The sequence below is a fragment of the Fopius arisanus genome, unplaced genomic scaffold (assembly GCF_000806365.1).
Source record: "Fopius arisanus strain USDA-PBARC FA_bdor unplaced genomic scaffold, ASM80636v1 scaffold00077, whole genome shotgun sequence".
NCBI lineage: Eukaryota > Metazoa > Arthropoda > Insecta > Hymenoptera > Braconidae > Fopius > Fopius arisanus.
This window is the reverse complement of record NW_011887816.1, coordinates 346,594-364,509: the sequence shown is the minus strand read 5'-3', so window position 1 is coordinate 364,509 and position 17,916 is coordinate 346,594. Positions and strand designations below refer to the sequence as shown.

The following is a 17,916-nucleotide window of genomic DNA, read 5'->3' as shown; positions in this document are numbered from 1 at the left end:
AAATTCGAAATTTTTGAAGAAGTATCAGGGGAACATGACAATCAAGGAGCTATTCACTGAAATTTTCACTGCAAGTGAAAAATTCGAAATTTTTGTAAAAGTATCAGGGGAACATGACAATCGAGGAGCTATTCAGTTTTTAACCATTAATTCGATTTATTAGCCAGTTACAAAAGAAAAAATTGCAATTATTAAAAAAAAAAAATGATTGACGGCGGGATCGAACCCGGGCCGTCGGCGTGATAGGCAAGCACGTTACCGCTAGGATAACGCATTATTACAATAATTTAATTTCATTAGGAGTATATATATTGAAAAGTTATTGTTATAAAACATTTCAAATCTTGCAATTTCGCTGGATATCTTTCCGATTTTCAAATATTCAGTTTATAAACGATATTTCCATTAATTAGTCATTAACAAAAAACAAAAATTAGAATTATTTTGAAAAAAAAAAAATTAATGACGCCGGGATCGAACTCGGGCCATCGGCGTGCTAGTCAAGCATGTTACCAAGCAGACAACGCACTCTTTGCAATAATATATTTTCATTAGTAGTATATATTCAACATATTGAATAATTTATTTATTTGAAATTCCACAAGATGACACCCCAGCATTGCGTATGGCGCCCTCTCTCTCTTGGGGTGCGGTACAATGCCGGTAGTGTTACTCAAACCCCCAGAAGACCCTCTACTTTAGTCAATCCTTGGTGCCATTCCAAACATCTCCAGGGACTCCATGTCTCCGGGTCATCCTGATCCTAGGGAGTCAGACCTCCATTTTTCATCATCTCCGAGGAGTAAATCATTCCAGCAGCCATGCCAGCACCAACGGACGTAGCTACGGTAATTAAATCGTATTCAAATTAAATTGTCGACAGCAATCACCAGGAATTCTAACCTGACACCCGCAGCAATAATTCCTCAATTATTTAAAAAGCCTAGACTAAAAATATCGACAATTAATTTCCTGTGGAGACTTGTCACTTAATAAAATTAATGAGAATGCCTGATCAGGTCCGGATGCGTGCGTACCTGAGTCTGCCGCTGTCAGAGAGATGCAGAGAGCTGGCAGTCCTGATTGACGAGTCGAGTACAACGGAATTGCAGAATGTCTTCCCCCAGCTGATCGACTCGATATTCGGATTGTCAAGCAACACAGGGTGGGGCCTCCACACGATTAATCTCCGAAAGCATCCCCAGGAGTACGAGGTGTTGAGCAACTTTCTGGGCCCACAGGGTCCCATATTTTCCCTCTGCTACAAACTCCTTCCAGATTGCTACCTGAAATATGATTTTCCAGTGTCATACCTGCCCACCAAGATCCAGGTGATGCTCGAGGATGGAATTGTTCCCCCATTTTATTCCGACAAGCTCAAGGACGAGCACAACAGTCGAATGCCGTCAGCTTTATCGATGAATCCATTCGAGTACTACATCTTTCATTTTGCCTATCACCTGACCAATCCCTGGCTCCAGCTCCAGCTGTTGGAGAACGTGTGGATCAACTGGGAGACGGTGTACGTGCAATTGGCGCATCTGTACTTGTATCATTTTTTACCGAGAGATAATTCACCGGTTCTGCCGATAATTGGGCCTTACGTCAAGAAATCACCACCCAGGAAGATCGTGCATTCACCAGAGACCAAGAGAGTTCAGACTCCTAGACTCCTGAGATCAATGATCCTGTCACCTAGTACAGCTCATCCTCAGGGAGGGCCTCAGCAGCAGTGTCTGCCCCAGGTGTGGCGGAGTGAGACAATTGTCCAGGTATTTTTGGACTTCTGGCTGGAGTACACAGAGGAAGAAAAAATTACCTCCCAACCGTTGACATCTACCCTGTCCTCTCTTCCACGTCGTCATTCAATTCACTCTGGTGAGCACATACGTCTGGTGAGGGCCTTCATAAAGACACTCCACGAATTTGCAAATAGCGCAATCGGTGACAGATCAGCGATGGACGAGTTGAAGAGAATAATTTTGCCATCGGTCCAGGGAAAGATCTACACATTCCTCCGGAAGGCCATTCACCACTGGCCCCTGGACAGTTCGTTCCGCCTGATCCTGGAGGCATGGCTCAGTTTCATTCAGCCCTGGAGGTACGTTCCTGAGCTGTCTTACAGCCCACAGGGCAGACCTGAGGACGAGGACAAGGGAAAAATTCATGATCCCCAGAGGTGGATGTCATTCGTGGCGAATAATCTTCTTGCTTACACCTCGATATTCCAGCAGTTGCTCCCCAGGTTCATGAGGACTGATCTCGTTGCACCCAAGAATGCACTGATGCTCTTCAGGGTGACCAAAGTCTTCTCCCAGCCTTATTTACCCCAGATGCTAGCTGAGGCTGAGACCTACATGGATGACAACATCACCAGGAGTAAAATATCCAGCAATCAGTGGAGTGCTGTTGCCAGGCAGCAGATACTCGAGCTCGAGGGACCGTCTTATCAGTATTTACCCATGTTCTCGGAGTCAACTGTCTCGCAGATCGTCTGGTTTCTCAGTATCATCAAGCAGGCCCATCTCACTGCCACCAGTATCGTTGAGGCTCTGGAGAAGAGGAACACCGAGAAGAAATTCATCAGGACAATTTGGGAGTTCTTCAACGGCGAGGAGCACAGCAATGATGATATTGGATTGGCTGAGAGGAAAAGAGTTCCTGGATTTTTAGCCACCTCTCAGCAGCAGATCATCGAAATCTTTCAGATCAAGGTCGAGGATATCCCACAGGTATATTTTTATTAGTCACAGGTGCTGGAGTATTTTTTTTCTGGAACAAGTGGGATAATTTAATGATAATTTTAATGAAAATTATGTTTGCAGGTGGCTATCGTTGCCGATCAAGAGTATCATGACAGCATCCTGTCGGATTCATTCTGTCAATCCCAGTGTGAAGGGGCTTGCGTTGATGGCAGCAGACCTGGGGTTTTTGTACCCATCCAGGAAGAGAGACAGCACTGCAGGTACATCGAGTACATGGGAGACCCTGAGCTACTCCCTGTCAGGAGTAATGAGTGTGAAATTCTTGTCAGATGGTTCTACAGAGTGTGTGAGGTCATCAATTCAAAGGTAATTATAAATAATTTCAATCATATCTCATTATTTAATTATATCGATTTTTGGGGTAATTAATTCTTTAATTGTTACAGTACAATCTACAAATAACGACTTTTTATAATCGAGAGGATTTCGTTGGACGTCTGACGAAGAAGATTATCCAGCCACCGACGACTGTCAGGCAATTACCGAAACGTGTGAATGGAGGGTTCACTGGCGGCTCCGAGAAAATTATTCCACCTAGACTGTCTCTACGGATTTTTGCTAGTTATAATTTTATGACAGCTTTTTTAATCTGTTTTATTCTCTTACGGATCATCGGTTATGGCATTCCTGGATCTTTATTTATTGTCAGTTGTTTATGGATTTTTTATATTATCATTGGGGCTATTTGCGAGCCCTGGACCACGAGATCGAATGTCAATAGATTTGCTGACAATACCCTGGGATTTTCCGGGAACTGATGGAAATTATTTCGAAATTAATGCACCGCGGAACGAAAGATTTTCGTTTCTTAATCGTGAGATTTTCTCATTAACCACTGGGTCTAGGGGAAAAAATCAAAAGACATTTTTTCTTGGGAATCTTATGGAGTGAAAAAAAGTCTTATGACATTTTCCTCTGACGTCATTGGTTCTCTAGATAATTAGACAATTAGGGTAATTGTTCACATCGAAAAAAACAGAAACTCAAACAGAATTTCCATTATTATTTTAATTAATCAGTCATTATCACTGATTCATTAATGATACGAATATTTTTATAAAAATGTACATTTGACAATACAATTTTGTATCATAATTCTGGGCTACAACTTCCGGTGGTTTTATTCTCCTGAAAATTCGAAATGTGAGTTAATTGGGGAAATCAACAATCCTCAGGTGTCGGTGGAAGGTACAGGTTTTAATTAGCTACACTGGAGCCACTGGATCCTCATTAATCATTATTCTTCTCGTCGACTCAAAGAGTTTATCGTCTCGGGGATTTATTTAATGCGATGATTGAGCGGTTCAAAGACACGTCTCGAAATTGTCAATTGCACAGCGATTGATTCAGCTAGCAATTTAGTCCTCAGCTATTTTCCAGTTAACAACAATGAGCTGCAAGTGTTCGTGTCTCCACTGGAGGCGAAACCGCGATTAATCCACACGAAATTCCCAGAGTAATGGGGATTAATGAATTTTTTTTTTTTGGTTTTTATCAATTTTTGGTTTTGGTTTAGGAATTCTTTAGCATTTTTATATTCAAAAATTTATTTATTGTTTCAGGATTGAAGATCTAGACAAATAATTGTTGAATCGTTCGTCTGAATTTTTTGAAATCGATCCTCTGGCTTTTGGTATCAAATATTTTCGTGGGGAAAACGAAATGAGATATAAATATCGATTCCCAAAAATCGGAACTATTGAATCTAGGAAAAATATCTACGTGGAGTCTATTTTTTGATGACCTATTTCTCCTCCCCGTAAGCATACCCAACAGTAACTATAACTGTAACTAATTCCAGTAATTAATTTCCGAATAAAATACTAGAAAGAAAATCTTATAATCCCCCAGCCATTTTAACTGAATACAAAAAAAAATCTGTAATTCAATTATTTATTTATTTTTCCACAGAAAAAATATTGCCGCAGCCCCAGGAGCCGGTGGAAAATTGAAATGATTGTACTCCGTGGATTGAATTTTATTTATCGAATGGAAACAGCGAAATAATTGAAATTCTTCTGGAAGGCACCCCGCGACGTGCGTCGTCCCCTCGCCATCGGCAGGAGAACCCAGTGTCAGTTATCTCGCGACAGAGTAAAGCAGCAGACTCCCTCCAGAACGATAAAAACCCCCCACGTGCCGCGAAAACCTACCCCAATTAATTTCCCCCTGAAATAAAAATTCACCCCATCATTAAAACCGGGAGTGAACCCCAAAAATGCCGGAAAAAATAAAAAATCCCCAGGACAAGTCCACCCCGACGTAATCCCACTTAATTAAACATCCTAATTAACATCTAATGGATAATAATAAACACCCTAATAATGTGTCATCAATTATCAATACCTGGACAATCAATCCACCAGGAGGTAATCGAAAAATTCTCTAAGAGACGAAAGAGACGACTGAAAACTCATAGTTATGAGTTCCTACATGAGCACCAGTGAATCATCAATCAGAAATAATTCATCGAGATCTGATCTGAATGTACCCTATGCTATCTGTGAAATAGTTGTTGCTGTTTGTGCTGTTCTGGGTAATGGTCTGGTGATAGCTGTTTTCAGTCGTGATAAAAAATTGAGAAGAAGAACGAATTACTACATCATATCACTGGCATCTGCTGATCTACTTGTTGGACTATTTGCTATACCATTTGCTATTTTAGCTAGCATTGGTTTACCGAGAAATCTTTATGCTTGTCTCTTCACGGTATCGGTACTCGTTGTACTGTGCACTATCAGTATTTTTTGTCTTGTTGCTGTGTCCGTTGACAGGTACTGGGCTATTTTGTATCCGATGGGATACTCCAGGAATGTACGCACCAAAACAGCTGTAGGTATGTGACATTTTATTTCCCATGGGGAGACAGGTGCTTCCGATGACATGTAACGTGAGATGTTGATCGATAATCGAGGGAAATTAATTCTGGGGGGAATTAAAATTTATTGGACTCGTACCCAGAGGTAAATTCAGTTGCAATTGCAATTCCTATGTAATTCCCTCGTTACCCAGGCAATACATTTTTTATTCAATTAAATATGCATTTTTATCATATTTTTCTTAGTATGTGAAGATGAAAATTCGTGTAATGAAAAATTTATGGAATTAATTGTCTTCAGGAAAATTAATTTTTCAGGGATAATCTGCGTGTGCTGGATTGCGGGTACTCTAGTTGGATTTCTTCCCCTCCTGGGGTGGAACTCCGGTAGAAAGACCGACGAGAAATGCATTTTTGTTGAAGTTATGGATTACAATTACCTCGTCTTCCTGTACTTCGCAACTATAATCTTTCCAGCACTCCTCATCGCCGCGTTCTACGCCCACATCTACCGCGTCGTCATACAACAGGTACCCCTAATCCGTAATTAGTCCTTCAATTAAATTTAATCACCAGTTGTCTATGGTTTATGTTTATTGTTTACACAAATTTATGAAAATTATTCTCAAAAAGACGTGACAAATCAGTTGCAGCAGGTGATGCCGATCAGGCCGATCTCTTCCAGAGGAAGATCTAGATGTCGAGTTAAACTCATGAAGGAGACGTCTTCGGGGCCGATAATGCTCCGACTCCTGGGGGCAGCTCAACGACGAGATGTCAAGGCAACACAGAATCTCTCTAGGATCGTTGCATTTTTTATAATCTGCTGGTTTCCTCTCTACACCATCAACTGCGTCAAGGCCTTCTGTCCTGATTGCTACGTCAATGATTTTATTCTCAACTTCAGTATCATTTTGTCACACGTCAATTCCGTGGGAAATCCCATACTCTACGCGTATCATTTGAAGGACTTCAGGGCGGCGTTGAAGGCCATCACCTGGGGGCTCTTTTTCCCCGGGAGAAACAGCGGTGGGGGGAGAGGGGTGGGGATTTCCTCGCAGAGAAAAATCGTTGGGGGTTCACCGGTCCCTGGACCTGTGACACCGGCTCCTGGGGCCTGTCCTCGGGGTGGGGCCTGTCCTGGGGATGGGGAGCGGAGCACGACCAAGGGCGAGAGTCATGTACTTTACGTGAAAGATGAGGAGATCATCATCGAGGCGTAAATTAATTTGAAGTTGGAGATTTTTTTTTTTTTTTTGGAAATTCTCGCGTTTTTCGAGGCGTTTTTTTTTGGTTTTTCGGGGCTTGGGTCGCACGCTCGATTGATTTGATCGGGGGATTTAATTTTTGATGAATAATTAATTTAGTGGTTTAATAATCAAAATGGTGGATAAATGTTTCGTTTTATTTGACGTAGAAATGTAAGAATTGAAATTCCCCAATTGATAATTAAAAATGTGAGAAAATCCTATTCACCGGAAGTTTTGAATTGATTAGATCGACCGGATGTCCGTCTGATAATGAATCCAACGAGTGAAATTTCGTGGAACTGCATTATCGCCAAGAATTTTTTTATTCTGACCGAAAAAAAAAATTTTCAATTATCAAAATTTCGAATATTCAAGACTTCAGTCAATTTTTTCTGAGTTCTCGCTGAATATCTCTGGATCCAGAGGACATAGCGAAATTTTTATGATGACCTTTTTTGTACCCCTTAATGAGCCCGACGAAAAAGGTCCTGACGAAAATTTCGAAATCCGCCGTGAATTCCGAGGAATTCGCGGAAAACGATTGGAGTCGAATTGAATTCGTGGCGCGAAATGTCAGATGGCGCGAATTTTCGCGCGCATTTCGGTCAGCTGTTCCCAGCAACAAGTTGATTGCTCCGAATGCTGTCTGTTGAAAAGGGAGAATAAATAATATTGAGCATGGAACCCTGTGAAATAGAGTTTCTCGGTGAAAAAGGACTAGTCAGTATTGTTCCTAATTTTAATTTTGATCCCATTCACTTGATTTCGGGAAGTGTTGGGCCCTTTAGGGCTGGACTCCCGGTGAAGGTGCCCATTTGGCTAGCCGTCAACCTCAAGCAGAGGCAAAAGTGCAGAATAGTCTGTCCTGAATGGATGGAGCCTGAGAATCTGGAACTTCTGAAAGAGAACGAGAAATTGTCCAAGTGAGTCCTTGCACGTTATCTCCGTAGGCACTGACCCCACGCAAAAATGTCAGAAGAATTTTTTATCCGGAAGTTTATTGACCGCATAAAATGTTATATGACATTTTCTCGTCAGACCACTCCTCCTCGAAATAATTCACAATTTCCCGAAACCAGATAACACTCTAAAAATCGTCAAGTCGAGCCAACCTGGTGAGTTTTTCGTAAATATCTCCGAAACGACGAGAGACATCAAAATTAGCATCATAACATTTTTTATAGCTCTCAATTTTCTCTCGAAAAAATGACTTCTCGAAAATTCCCCGATCTCTGTCAGTTCCAGAGATATTCCCGAAAAACTCACCGCAGTCATCTTGTTTTACATAATTACAAGATAGAATTTAATTGATTCTCCAGAGTATTTACCGAAATGCCACATGACCATTACATGGACGAGGCCCATATACTCCTGGGGGCAGCATCCGATGATATTCCTGATGTTGACAACATAAGAACAGCCATCAAGGACATCTGGGACATGAGAATGTCTAAATTACGAACTTCCATCGACGAATTATTTAAAGATCACAGCGCAGTCCACGCAATGTTAAATAATCTAACAGCAATGGAATTAAATGGAGCAAGACCCCTCCTGCCCCACGCCATGGATCAGCTGATGAGGATTCGAATGGTCTGACTTAATTAATTCTCTATTTTCCACAAACAATCATATTTATTTTACAATTTTTATTTCCAGAGTGAAGAAACTGGAAAACGTTCTCAGCCCTTCCAAGACAGCCATCAATCCGGACCCTCGGGGAATTAATTAAAAAATAATCAATTGTTTATTATTTTGATGTTAAATTCGGGTGTCAACATTTTTTCGGAGCCATCAGTCCATTTTATTTTGAAAAATCTCGGGAATTGGTGTCCGAGAAATTCTGGAGTAATTGTAGAACCGAGAGTAATAATTCGATTTTTTATTCAATTTATTTATATTTATAATAAACTTATGTCTCTTACGTTACATCTTACATTCCGCTTTACATACGGTCACTAGCATCACTCAATCACATGTCTATTTGATCAATTCTAGCACAAGTAATTATCGTTATTATAAAAAAAACTGTACAGTAATGAAAATGATATTTACATTTGGTCGATTTCAAAAAGAAATTGAATCTGACAATTTCCTCATCAAGTAATTATCAACAATAATTTCGTAACGACAAAATAATCTTTTCATCGAGAGAGAAATATTTTCTGCGATAAAATCAAAATGTATGCAGAAATTGAAAAAAAAAATGTACAGATAATTTGAGTCACTTAAACAGCCACAATTTTACTGGGATCGACCTTGACCCTGATAAACATTGTGTCGTCCTTGACGAAGTGTCGTTTCTTCACCATCTCGTGGGAGATGAACCTGGGGAATCCAAACCCGAGGGAATCGGGCTCTCGACTCGGTCTCTGAAAATTTTTCCAGGTCGGATCAGGGATGAAACTCTCGACGATGTTGCACGCCTTGTCAGCCTGGACAGTCTGATCGAACATCGTGAACGACACGGAATGAGAAAACGGCCAACGGAGAAGAGCATCGTATTCCCCAGGCAGAATCTTTATATAAATCGACATGTGGCTGCCCTCCCCAGTGCCATTTCCATTGAGAAAAATCGACGCCTGATAAACAATAAAACATTAATAAAAACATGTCTCAATTTTTTATTTATAAATCCAATTGATTATTAATATATTCAATTGATTATTAATATATTCAATATATTCAAATAAATCAATGTATGCATTGAATTTAAAATAATTTATCGATGGGGATAATTTATTTATCCCGGTAAACATTGGACTATTATTTATTAAATTGATAATTATCTGGACGTGGGTAATTTTTACCTGCAATTTGTATCCGTATTGACTAGTGTAAAACGGCGGACTGATGAGTTCCATTCCTTCTTTGGTCTTCGCCTCGGACATTTTTGCTGTGTAATCACTGATTTTCCAGATTAATGTCCCAGTGTAATTAAGCGATAGCTTTCCCATCGCTGATTTTAGGCTTGTTATTTGGTGCTGCTGTTTAGTTACTACACTGCACATGAGACTCAGGTGCATCTTCGTCGACTCCTCCATGTGTTTGTCCAGTGAAAAACGATTTCCCTGGAGAAGATGTTCATGAGTCTTCAATTTTTATTGTCGATTCGGGGAGTAGGTTAGTACAGAATTATTTGATTTAATTACAGAATAATTCTATGGAGATCTTGAAAATGGTGGGATTTACCTTGAATCTACAGCCAGCGTCTTTGAAACTGCAGGAGAGGAGGTGCGTTGTGCAGTGATCCTTCAGGTGAATCTCCAGGTCCTCTCGGGGTAGCACTGCTGTTTCGCATCGATGGGGACATGCTACTGGAAATCTTCCGCATTTTGTGTGATGATTCCCCAGAGTATCGAAGACAAATTCCTTGCTGCAGTATCTACAACCCACCAGTCTCTTGGCGCATTCCCCCAGTTTGTGCTGATTTAAATATCGCCTCTGGATTTTCATTCCGCATTTGTTCTCGCAGTAGAGGGGCTCGTACCCGCAGGTACCCGTGTGTTTCTGAAATTTTAAATCAGAAATTAAATTCAATTCTCCATTTTTTTTTTTATTTTTTATTCGTCTTTGATGTTACAAAATTTTTTTTTTAATTAATTTTTTTTTGAATTTTGAATTTTGAATTTTGAATTTTGAATTTTGAATTTTGAATTTTAAATTTTAAATTTTAAATTTTAAATTTTAAATTTTGAATTTTAAATTTTGAATTTTGAATTTTAAATTTTAAATTTTGAATTTTAAATTTTGAATTTTGAATTTTGAATTTTAAATTTTAAATTTTGAATTTTAAATTTTGAATTTTGAATTTTGAATTTTAAAAAATCGACATTTGAATTTCAACTGTGAGAAAAATTGGGGGAAATGCAGGGGAGGTATTTGTTGTGGGGGTAAATCAATTGTTTAATTGGATTGCATAAATTTTTAATGATTGTTTTATTAATTATACCTCCAGGGTTTGTCCAGTGAATTCTTTGGCGCAGAAATCACAACGTGCACGACGTTGTGCACACGTGTACTTCAGGTGATCCTCCATTAGAACTCGAGGGATCATTGCACCGCATTTATTGCTGCAGGGGACTGCGTCGTGTTTGCAGGTGTTTAAATGGGCCTTTAAACAATTAATAATAAACTATCCATTAAAGAATTATCGGGAAACAATTCAATTCAATTCAACGAGACGAACTGAGAGGAAATCCACTCGTACACAATTTTCACACAGAAATTCTAATTAAGCAACAAAATAATTGATAATAATAATTATTATTATTAAATAATAAAGACAATTATTCGTGGTAATATCTATTAATAATGGTCGTAATTATAATTTAGTGTGGGATTGTGCAGAGGCGGGGATTTAAATTGGTGGATGAAAAATCAATAGCTGGAGGTGAAATCGGTAATTGTAATTGTTACCTTCAATTTGCGCAATTCATCCGACCACTTGCAGCCGTCCTTATGATGTATGCAATAAACAATCGATCCCATAATAGCTTTCTCTGCCTCTAGGTCTTGAAATGTCTGGAAAAAAAAATATTACTTCATGTAATTTCCGAAACAAAAATTATCCCAGATGTGTCTGTCATAAACAATACGATCTTTTCGATCTTTTTTCAGAATAAGGGATTCGGTCCGGGAGGTGCCACGCGGGTGGTCCCTGTTTTAGAAATGAAACCTATTATTATGCGGACCTCCTCGACGATTATGTATTTTTTTTTTTTTTTATTAACATATTTTTCATTTAGAAATGAAAATTGGAATGAAAATCGGTAAATCGAAATTTCCCGGGACCGAAAGAGAAATTCTCCATTTTATAATTAATTCGATTAATATTCATCGATTTTACGGTATCATTTTTATTTTTAGTTATAAATAATTCGTTAACAATTTGATTAGCAATTTTTTTTTTCTAATTTATTTGAATTAAATAAAAAGTTTATCCAATGAAAAATCGGATTTTAATGAGATAATATTAAATGATAATGATTTGAATTTTTAATTATATTCTGGAGTAATTAATTAATTCAATCGCCATTTTGAATTCCGTAAAATTACGGCTATTGAAATAATACGAAAAATCGGTAATTCCCGGTGAAAATCGGGTGAAGAGAATTTTCCTGGAGTTTTCCTGGGGCAGTCCGCGAAAATAAATCCCTGGACAGATCCCAATACAGGTTTATACCCGTTTGACCGGTGGAAACAGGCGCAAACCTGCACGACCGGCAAGGTCGTAGAACCTGACCGTTGACCGCTGATTAAAAAAACCGGCATCCACGAAGAAAACGTGAAAATTCCATTGAGAAACCGAAACCCGAAATCGGAACTCAATTATTTATTTTAATCCAGTGTAATCGTTATCAGTAACAATTACCGATCACCAGTGAACAATCGATTCATCTCCAGGATCATGATTATTCCCAGGAGACGAGTGGTTCATTCTCCGATGTTGCACAAGGTCGAGGAAATTTTACTGTGTCCATTTTCTGACCGATTTTCTCTTTCACTCTTACCGATCTTTGATTTTACGAGTGGAATTTCAACGATTTTCGTTTTAGGTCTTGATATTTGGGACTTGTTTATGCGGGGACTAGACGATATTTTGCTGTATCAATCGTGGAATCTGATGTGACGTCATCTTGGAGTAACGGTCGGTACGTTCCACTTGTGATCGGTAAAAATTTCATGTGCAATTCATTTCGGATTCGATTTTTCCGTCGACTCAGGGTATTCCATGGAATCAATTCAAGAAATTGAGGTCAGACAAAATCGATTTTTGATTGTTATCACTTTTTTCCAGAAATCGATTACCAGAAAATCAATAATCAAATTAATGGTAATTGATTCAAATCGAGGGACTTCTCTGACCTTCTGCGTTCATGTTTATTCCAAATATTTCGAGTTCATTGAATTCTCAAAACCGATTTCAATGGATTTCCATCGATCATCAGTCACCGATCTACCGATTTTTTAAACGAAAATTTCCCTTTTCTCGGTATCTGATTCAATGGCTGTTTAAACCTTGAGAGACGTGACTCAAGTCCTTAAAAAAAATTTTAAAAACACAATTTCCAACCGATTCCCAAGATAATCACGAAATCCTGAAGTATTTCGAGTGGATAATATTATCCGGATGCCCCGGTGGTTCCAGGCTATGGAATTCCGAAGGGGGAATGGAACAATACAAGTCGACTTCCGTCTGCTGAGGACGAGGTTTTGTTACTCCAGGAAACGAGCAGAAGTCCAAGGGCTAATTACCCTCCCCCACGTTAAATATTTGGATAAAAAAAAAATGGCAAAATTGGGGAAAAATCGCTGGATTCATGGGAGAAAATTGATGGCCTCGAGAATCGGCTGTCCCCTTTTTGCAATATCCCTGGGGCCCTGAGGATAACATTCATGCCATCTGTTTCGCTCGGTTCCCACGCTTCCGTCAAGTATTTACCTCCCTCTACCTCTTCCATTCCCTCTCACATATACTAACGAGAAATAACTATTATTACAGTCCTCTACACATCGACGGGAGGGATTACGGCAAACAGCTACACACCAGGAGGAGAGGTTCACTACATCCACGAGACCGCACCTCATCCTTCTCTATTTTCCTATTCAGTGCTTCACCTTTATTATGTGCACTGAACTGACTTTATTGCATTCATATATTAGTATTAAAAAAGAAGGATTGGATAGGTTAGGCTCAATTAGATTTTTTATTTATTAATTATTCAATTTTTGTCATTTATTCCATGGAATGAAAAAATTTCACTCACACGTTTGAAATTTATTGTTTTTAGGATAATAAATTGAGAGTAACGATCCTGTTTCATCGGTGGATATCCTAGCTACTGGAGTCTAGTGACTAGACAAAAAGACAAACTGGAAAAAAAATGGTGGTACTTATAAACAAACCTCGTCAGCAATGATTGGTGTCTTGTCCATGATATTATCGTTGATAGGACTGGGTGGTGAGACAGGACTTGAGCTGGGGCTGAGATGAAATTTAGCGGATTCTTTCGTTGGTCTTTGAGGTGAGACCCTGGCGGGAAAGCTCAGGGTCTTGGTCCACTGCGATAATCCTCGCACCATATCAAATAATCACCCGCAAACACTTGACCCAAACGATAACAAATCGGTGAAACGTTCCACTTGGAATTTAATTTCCAGAAAGTCTTGGTAACAATCAATGATAACACTTGGTGAAACTGCGGCTTCACGCTCCGACAACGCGTGTATCCGGTCGAGGTGATTGCATCGGCTTGATGATAAAAATAAAAGGTAGGGAAATTGGGACTCAACTTGATGGAGGATGATGTGTATCGGTTGGATTGCTCTCACTGACTGAACAACCGCAGCCACCAGTCAGGACCTAGCTGAGGAGAGAGGCGACTGTTAATTCTGGTGAAGAATTCTATCCCCACTCTGGAGACAGGCCACACGACTCCATCAGCTCCAAGGGTTCGTCATCACTCACACCAGCAGAACCATTCACAATGAGTAAATGGACTAATGCCCAGTTATGAACACCGAAAATGTCAATTCAATTGAAATTTCTCAAGGGAAAAATTCTATTCATTCCCTGGAAGACATTAAAAAATATTCGATTCTCGAATAAATTCTCTAGGGAATCCTCATGAAGAAAAAAAATTGATAAATAATTGATTATTATAATTAATCTGGTGGGTGGGGAATTGGCATCGTGAGAGCTCCGCGGTTTTTCGCGAATATCTCAGAATCTGAGAGCCGTTGGATTATTTTTATGAGAACCTTTCTTCTAGAGCAGAATGAGACCTACAAAAAAGTTTCTATAAAAATTTTTCCATCTCCTATCACCTGAGGGATATCCAGTGAAAACTGATTTTACTCATCATCTCGATTGAATTATTTATTTGCAAATAAAATTGGGACAACAATTCACGTTTATTTCGTGGGACTAATTTAAAATGGTGTCCACAGGGCCCAATGCTCCCCTATAATTATTATAATTCAATATAATCCGATATTTTTTTTATTCAACCAATGAAAATGTCTCGATGGATTAATTTAATTGCGGGGACTGCGAGTTTTTGTTGCGTCCCACATGAGCCAGAAGTAAATAATCAATCTCAATATGTACTTTAACAATAACTGAAGGTTGGGGTGCCTTAAATTTCATTTCTACCAGCATATGCTGTTGGGGACCATCTGGTGCACAGCCCCTCGTGGAACCACTTACAATTTAAGTCCCAATGTTTCACCTTTTGTCAGCGACAAGTTTAATTGATTGAACGCTATAAATATGGGATCAAGCAGTTCCGTCGGATCTAAATCCAGGTCTTGAAATTACGCCATTCGACCTCGACACACCTCTCAATGCCGACACATACCTGGACTTTACGGTACCTCAAGCCGACGAAATCGATGGAATTTCTCCGGGATTTATTGATTCGAGGATTTCTCTAGGAATTTTCCAAATACTTGAATTTTTTATTCAACCTCACCATCTCCATACCATCACAAAAATAAGATCGATTCAAAATTTGACGGGATTGAAATAATATATTTCGTAACTAGTGCGGAAAAGTGATTTTTCCCGAGTGGTATAGAGCGTGCGGAAAAGGTTCCTTTTCGGTACATCGTGATGGGATTTATTTATTTATGGGTATGAAAATTTATTTTTCAAAAAACATGGGAGGTTGACGAAATCTGCGACGCATATTGAGTCCCGGACCGGACAAAGAGACGGGTTTTAGTGTCACGTAGCAGATAAAACGTGCACCTGGAAAAATTGAGGTATTTGAAAATGCCTCATCTCTATATTTCACCAGGAGTGGGGGTCAGGGTGAAAGAGAGCATCGGGTGCAGCTGTCACAGCAGCTGCCGGGGCCCTCACAATCTGGTCAGCTTCCCTCCGCCCCCACCACCATCCACATCTCACCTCTTTACACATCCCATTTTTTTTTTACCGCTCTCTCTTCTTCCCTTTGCGTGTCCATCGTAGGGTGAAAGGTTCCGAAACACTCGAGGGTCTTGAAAAAACTCGAGGGCTGCCGAGCGGAAAGAACCCATCAATTTTATAAAAACGTCGAGATTATCTCTTATCGAATAAAAATGTGGAATCGACCATCTCTATATTTTTTTTATCAAGAATATATTTATTTGATATTTTGTATATATTTTCTGAGGTCTGCGCGAAATTTCATGCAACGAAACGTGCAACGGAAGTTGCGCAGTGGTCCCTACGCCCATTTTTGCGCAATATCTTCATGAAGATATGCGCAGTAATGAAAGAATTGTTGTTTTTTTTTTTAAATTGATATTTCAATCGTAAATTCTCAAAGGAGTTTTGGTATTGGAGGAGCAAATTCCCTTCAGGAATGTTAATCTCATGTTTATTCAATGTTTTCGGTTATTTTCTTATCGCACATTAGGAGGATTAACCGAGAAGGACGGAAGTGGCATACTGGGTCAAAACATCGTGATGTTATGACTCAACTCCGTTATTCATTAGATTCAAGTGTTCTTACACTCAATCCCCATAAACTCCTGCTAATGACAGACTAAAACGTCCAGAAGACTGAATAAACATATCTATAACGGTTGAAGATAATACAAAATAAAATACCACCAGCGGAATTCCACAATTATCTATTTTTGGTAAATTCGAAGGGGTTATGTCAAAAAACAGACACCGGGGAATCCCCGAATTTTCCCGCAATTATTTTTGCAATTCAAATGAGATCAATCTCGTGGGATATCCAAAATTAATTAATCTCTGGGAAATGTTTTCTTAGAACGTGCGATGGAGAGGATAATCTTAGTGTCAAAGGGGCGTAGAAATTCTGGAGAATTCGGGGGCGACACGTGTTCAACTGATGGTGGAGATGCTTCATCCCTCATTTCTTGTGGAGATTCATTTTCTCGTATGGGTATATGAACCATTGGGTGGAATGTGCTGGTCAGCTGGGGCTCGTTGTAAAGTTAAACTTCCTGTGCCTACCAAGCACATCTGCTCTTCATCGGCAACACTTGTTTTTCCAAAGAAAAATGTTTTCCGACACCGAGAATATTTTTCGGACATCCACTGATTTTTTATTTGAAAAAAAAATTGTTATATACTTGTAAATAAATATTATTGTTGTTAATTCATTACTTTTACTGTTAGTTAATGAATATGATTTATTGTAATATAATTGTAAACAAAAAATTGAATAAATGAGGTTGAAAAAATTTTTAATTTGGGATTTAATTGGTATTTTAATTTTTACCGAGAATTCTTTGGTTTTAAATAACAATTAATTATAATTATATCGTGGATCAATAGTTTTTCATTATAAATTATCGAGGGCATATTTTACAGGGCAGGTACCATTTTTTTGTCATTAGTATGCGATAAAATTTTAATGCGTTATTAAGTATGAACTGAATGATGAGACTAATGGATAAATTTTTGTATAAATAGAGAGAAATCGTTTGAGGGATCTGTCAATAATTATTTTTCAATCCGAATAACAACAAGTGAAAATGGTATTCAAATTTTTGTGTCTTGCACTTTTTGGTTGCACTTTTGTTCAAGCTGCACCGCAACTTAATGGAAACGCAAACGTAAGGAATTTTTTTAATAACTATCCCTCAATCTACGAAACTTATTAATTAATTAATTAATTGAGATTGTTATTTTGCCCGGTGCAAGTTAAAAATTTTTAAAGAAGAAATTCTTCTTCGAGGAATTATTTAATTTTATGGATGTCATTTGAATTATTAATCGATTAATTAATTGGGAATAATTAATAGGGAATTAATTGGAGTGAGTGTCTTTAATTGGAATTTAATTTAAACTTAGATAATTGGAAGTTCAAATTATTTTATTATATTGGAAGTTGGAGAGTATTTACTGGATTATAATTAATATTATTTGGTTGTAGGGGAATAATTTGGTCAAGCAGGCCGTCCCTCTCCCATTGGTCGAAGCAAATAATTTCTTCGATTCACTGCGAGATATAATCGAAGTCAAACGGAAATTTTGGGATGATGTTTTGAGTGGAAATCAACAATCAAGCACCACCGCAAAGCCAGAGGAAAATAAAAAGGGAAATGAAAATAAAAA

At 38.7% G+C, this 17,916-nt stretch overlaps 4 protein-coding genes across 4 annotated transcripts; 3 read left to right on the top strand and 1 right to left on the bottom strand.

Annotated features, from left to right (window-relative positions):
• Positions 1–618: 618 nt before the first annotated feature.
• LOC105270024 (sphingomyelin phosphodiesterase 4) lies at positions 619–3,860 on the top strand (the record flags this gene model as incomplete). The annotated part of the gene is given in 4 exon segments (XM_011310679.1): positions 619–848; positions 1,020–2,732; positions 2,826–3,071; positions 3,152–3,860. Coding segments are annotated over 4 exon segments (2,358 nt in total). The 3' UTR covers positions 3,524–3,860.
• Positions 3,861–4,810: 950 nt separating this feature from the next.
• LOC105270023 (adenosine receptor A2b) lies at positions 4,811–6,826 on the top strand. Its single transcript, XM_011310678.1, has 3 exons — positions 4,811–5,601; positions 5,902–6,113; positions 6,231–6,826. The coding sequence occupies exons 1-3, from the start codon at positions 5,187–5,189 to the stop codon at positions 6,804–6,806; spliced, it is 1,203 nt and encodes a 400-aa protein (XP_011308980.1). The 5' UTR covers positions 4,811–5,186; the 3' UTR covers positions 6,807–6,826.
• Positions 6,827–7,493: 667 nt separating this feature from the next.
• On the top strand, positions 7,494–8,757 carry Psf2 (DNA replication complex GINS protein PSF2-like protein). The gene is made up of 3 exons (XM_011310676.1): positions 7,494–7,756; positions 8,153–8,426; positions 8,493–8,757. The coding sequence occupies exons 1-3, from the start codon at positions 7,512–7,514 to the stop codon at positions 8,559–8,561; spliced, it is 588 nt and encodes a 195-aa protein (XP_011308978.1). The 5' UTR covers positions 7,494–7,511; the 3' UTR covers positions 8,562–8,757.
• A 91-nt stretch (positions 8,758–8,848) lies between these two features.
• Traf4 (TNF receptor associated factor 4) lies at positions 8,849–16,604 on the bottom strand. The gene is made up of 6 exons (XM_011310675.1): positions 13,743–16,604; positions 11,253–11,357; positions 10,786–10,947; positions 10,026–10,343; positions 9,644–9,904; positions 8,849–9,415 (listed from the first exon to the last, which is right to left on the bottom strand). The coding sequence occupies exons 1-6, from the start codon at positions 13,917–13,919 to the stop codon at positions 9,062–9,064; spliced, it is 1,377 nt and encodes a 458-aa protein (XP_011308977.1). The 5' UTR covers positions 13,920–16,604; the 3' UTR covers positions 8,849–9,061.
• Between the last annotated feature and the right edge of the window lie 1,312 nt (positions 16,605–17,916).

Excerpts from the sequence above, each read along its gene's own strand:
- Psf2 (XM_011310676.1), top strand. The coding sequence starts at position 7,512 with ATGGAACCCTGTGAAATAGAGTTTCTCGGTGAAAAAGGACTAGTCAGT. Across the intron at positions 7,757-8,152 it reads GAGAACGAGAAATTGTCCAA|AGTATTTACCGAAATGCCAC; the intron begins GTGAGTCCTTGC and ends TTGATTCTCCAG. Across the intron at positions 8,427-8,492 it reads AGCTGATGAGGATTCGAATG|AGTGAAGAAACTGGAAAACG; the intron begins GTCTGACTTAAT and ends TTTTATTTCCAG.
- Traf4 (XM_011310675.1), bottom strand. The coding sequence starts at position 13,919 with ATGGTGCGAGGATTATCGCAGTGGACCAAGACCCTGAGCTTTCCCGCC. Across the intron at positions 9,905-10,025 it reads ACGCTGGCTGTAGATTCAAG|GGAAATCGTTTTTCACTGGA; the intron begins GTAAATCCCACC and ends CATCTTCTCCAG. Across the intron at positions 9,416-9,643 it reads AATACGGATACAAATTGCAG|GCGTCGATTTTTCTCAATGG; the intron begins GTAAAAATTACC and ends ATTGTTTATCAG.
- LOC105270023 (XM_011310678.1), top strand. The coding sequence starts at position 5,187 with ATGAGTTCCTACATGAGCACCAGTGAATCATCAATCAGAAATAATTCA. Across the intron at positions 5,602-5,901 it reads ACGCACCAAAACAGCTGTAG|GGATAATCTGCGTGTGCTGG; the intron begins GTATGTGACATT and ends TTAATTTTTCAG. Across the intron at positions 6,114-6,230 it reads ACCGCGTCGTCATACAACAG|TTGCAGCAGGTGATGCCGAT; the intron begins GTACCCCTAATC and ends GTGACAAATCAG.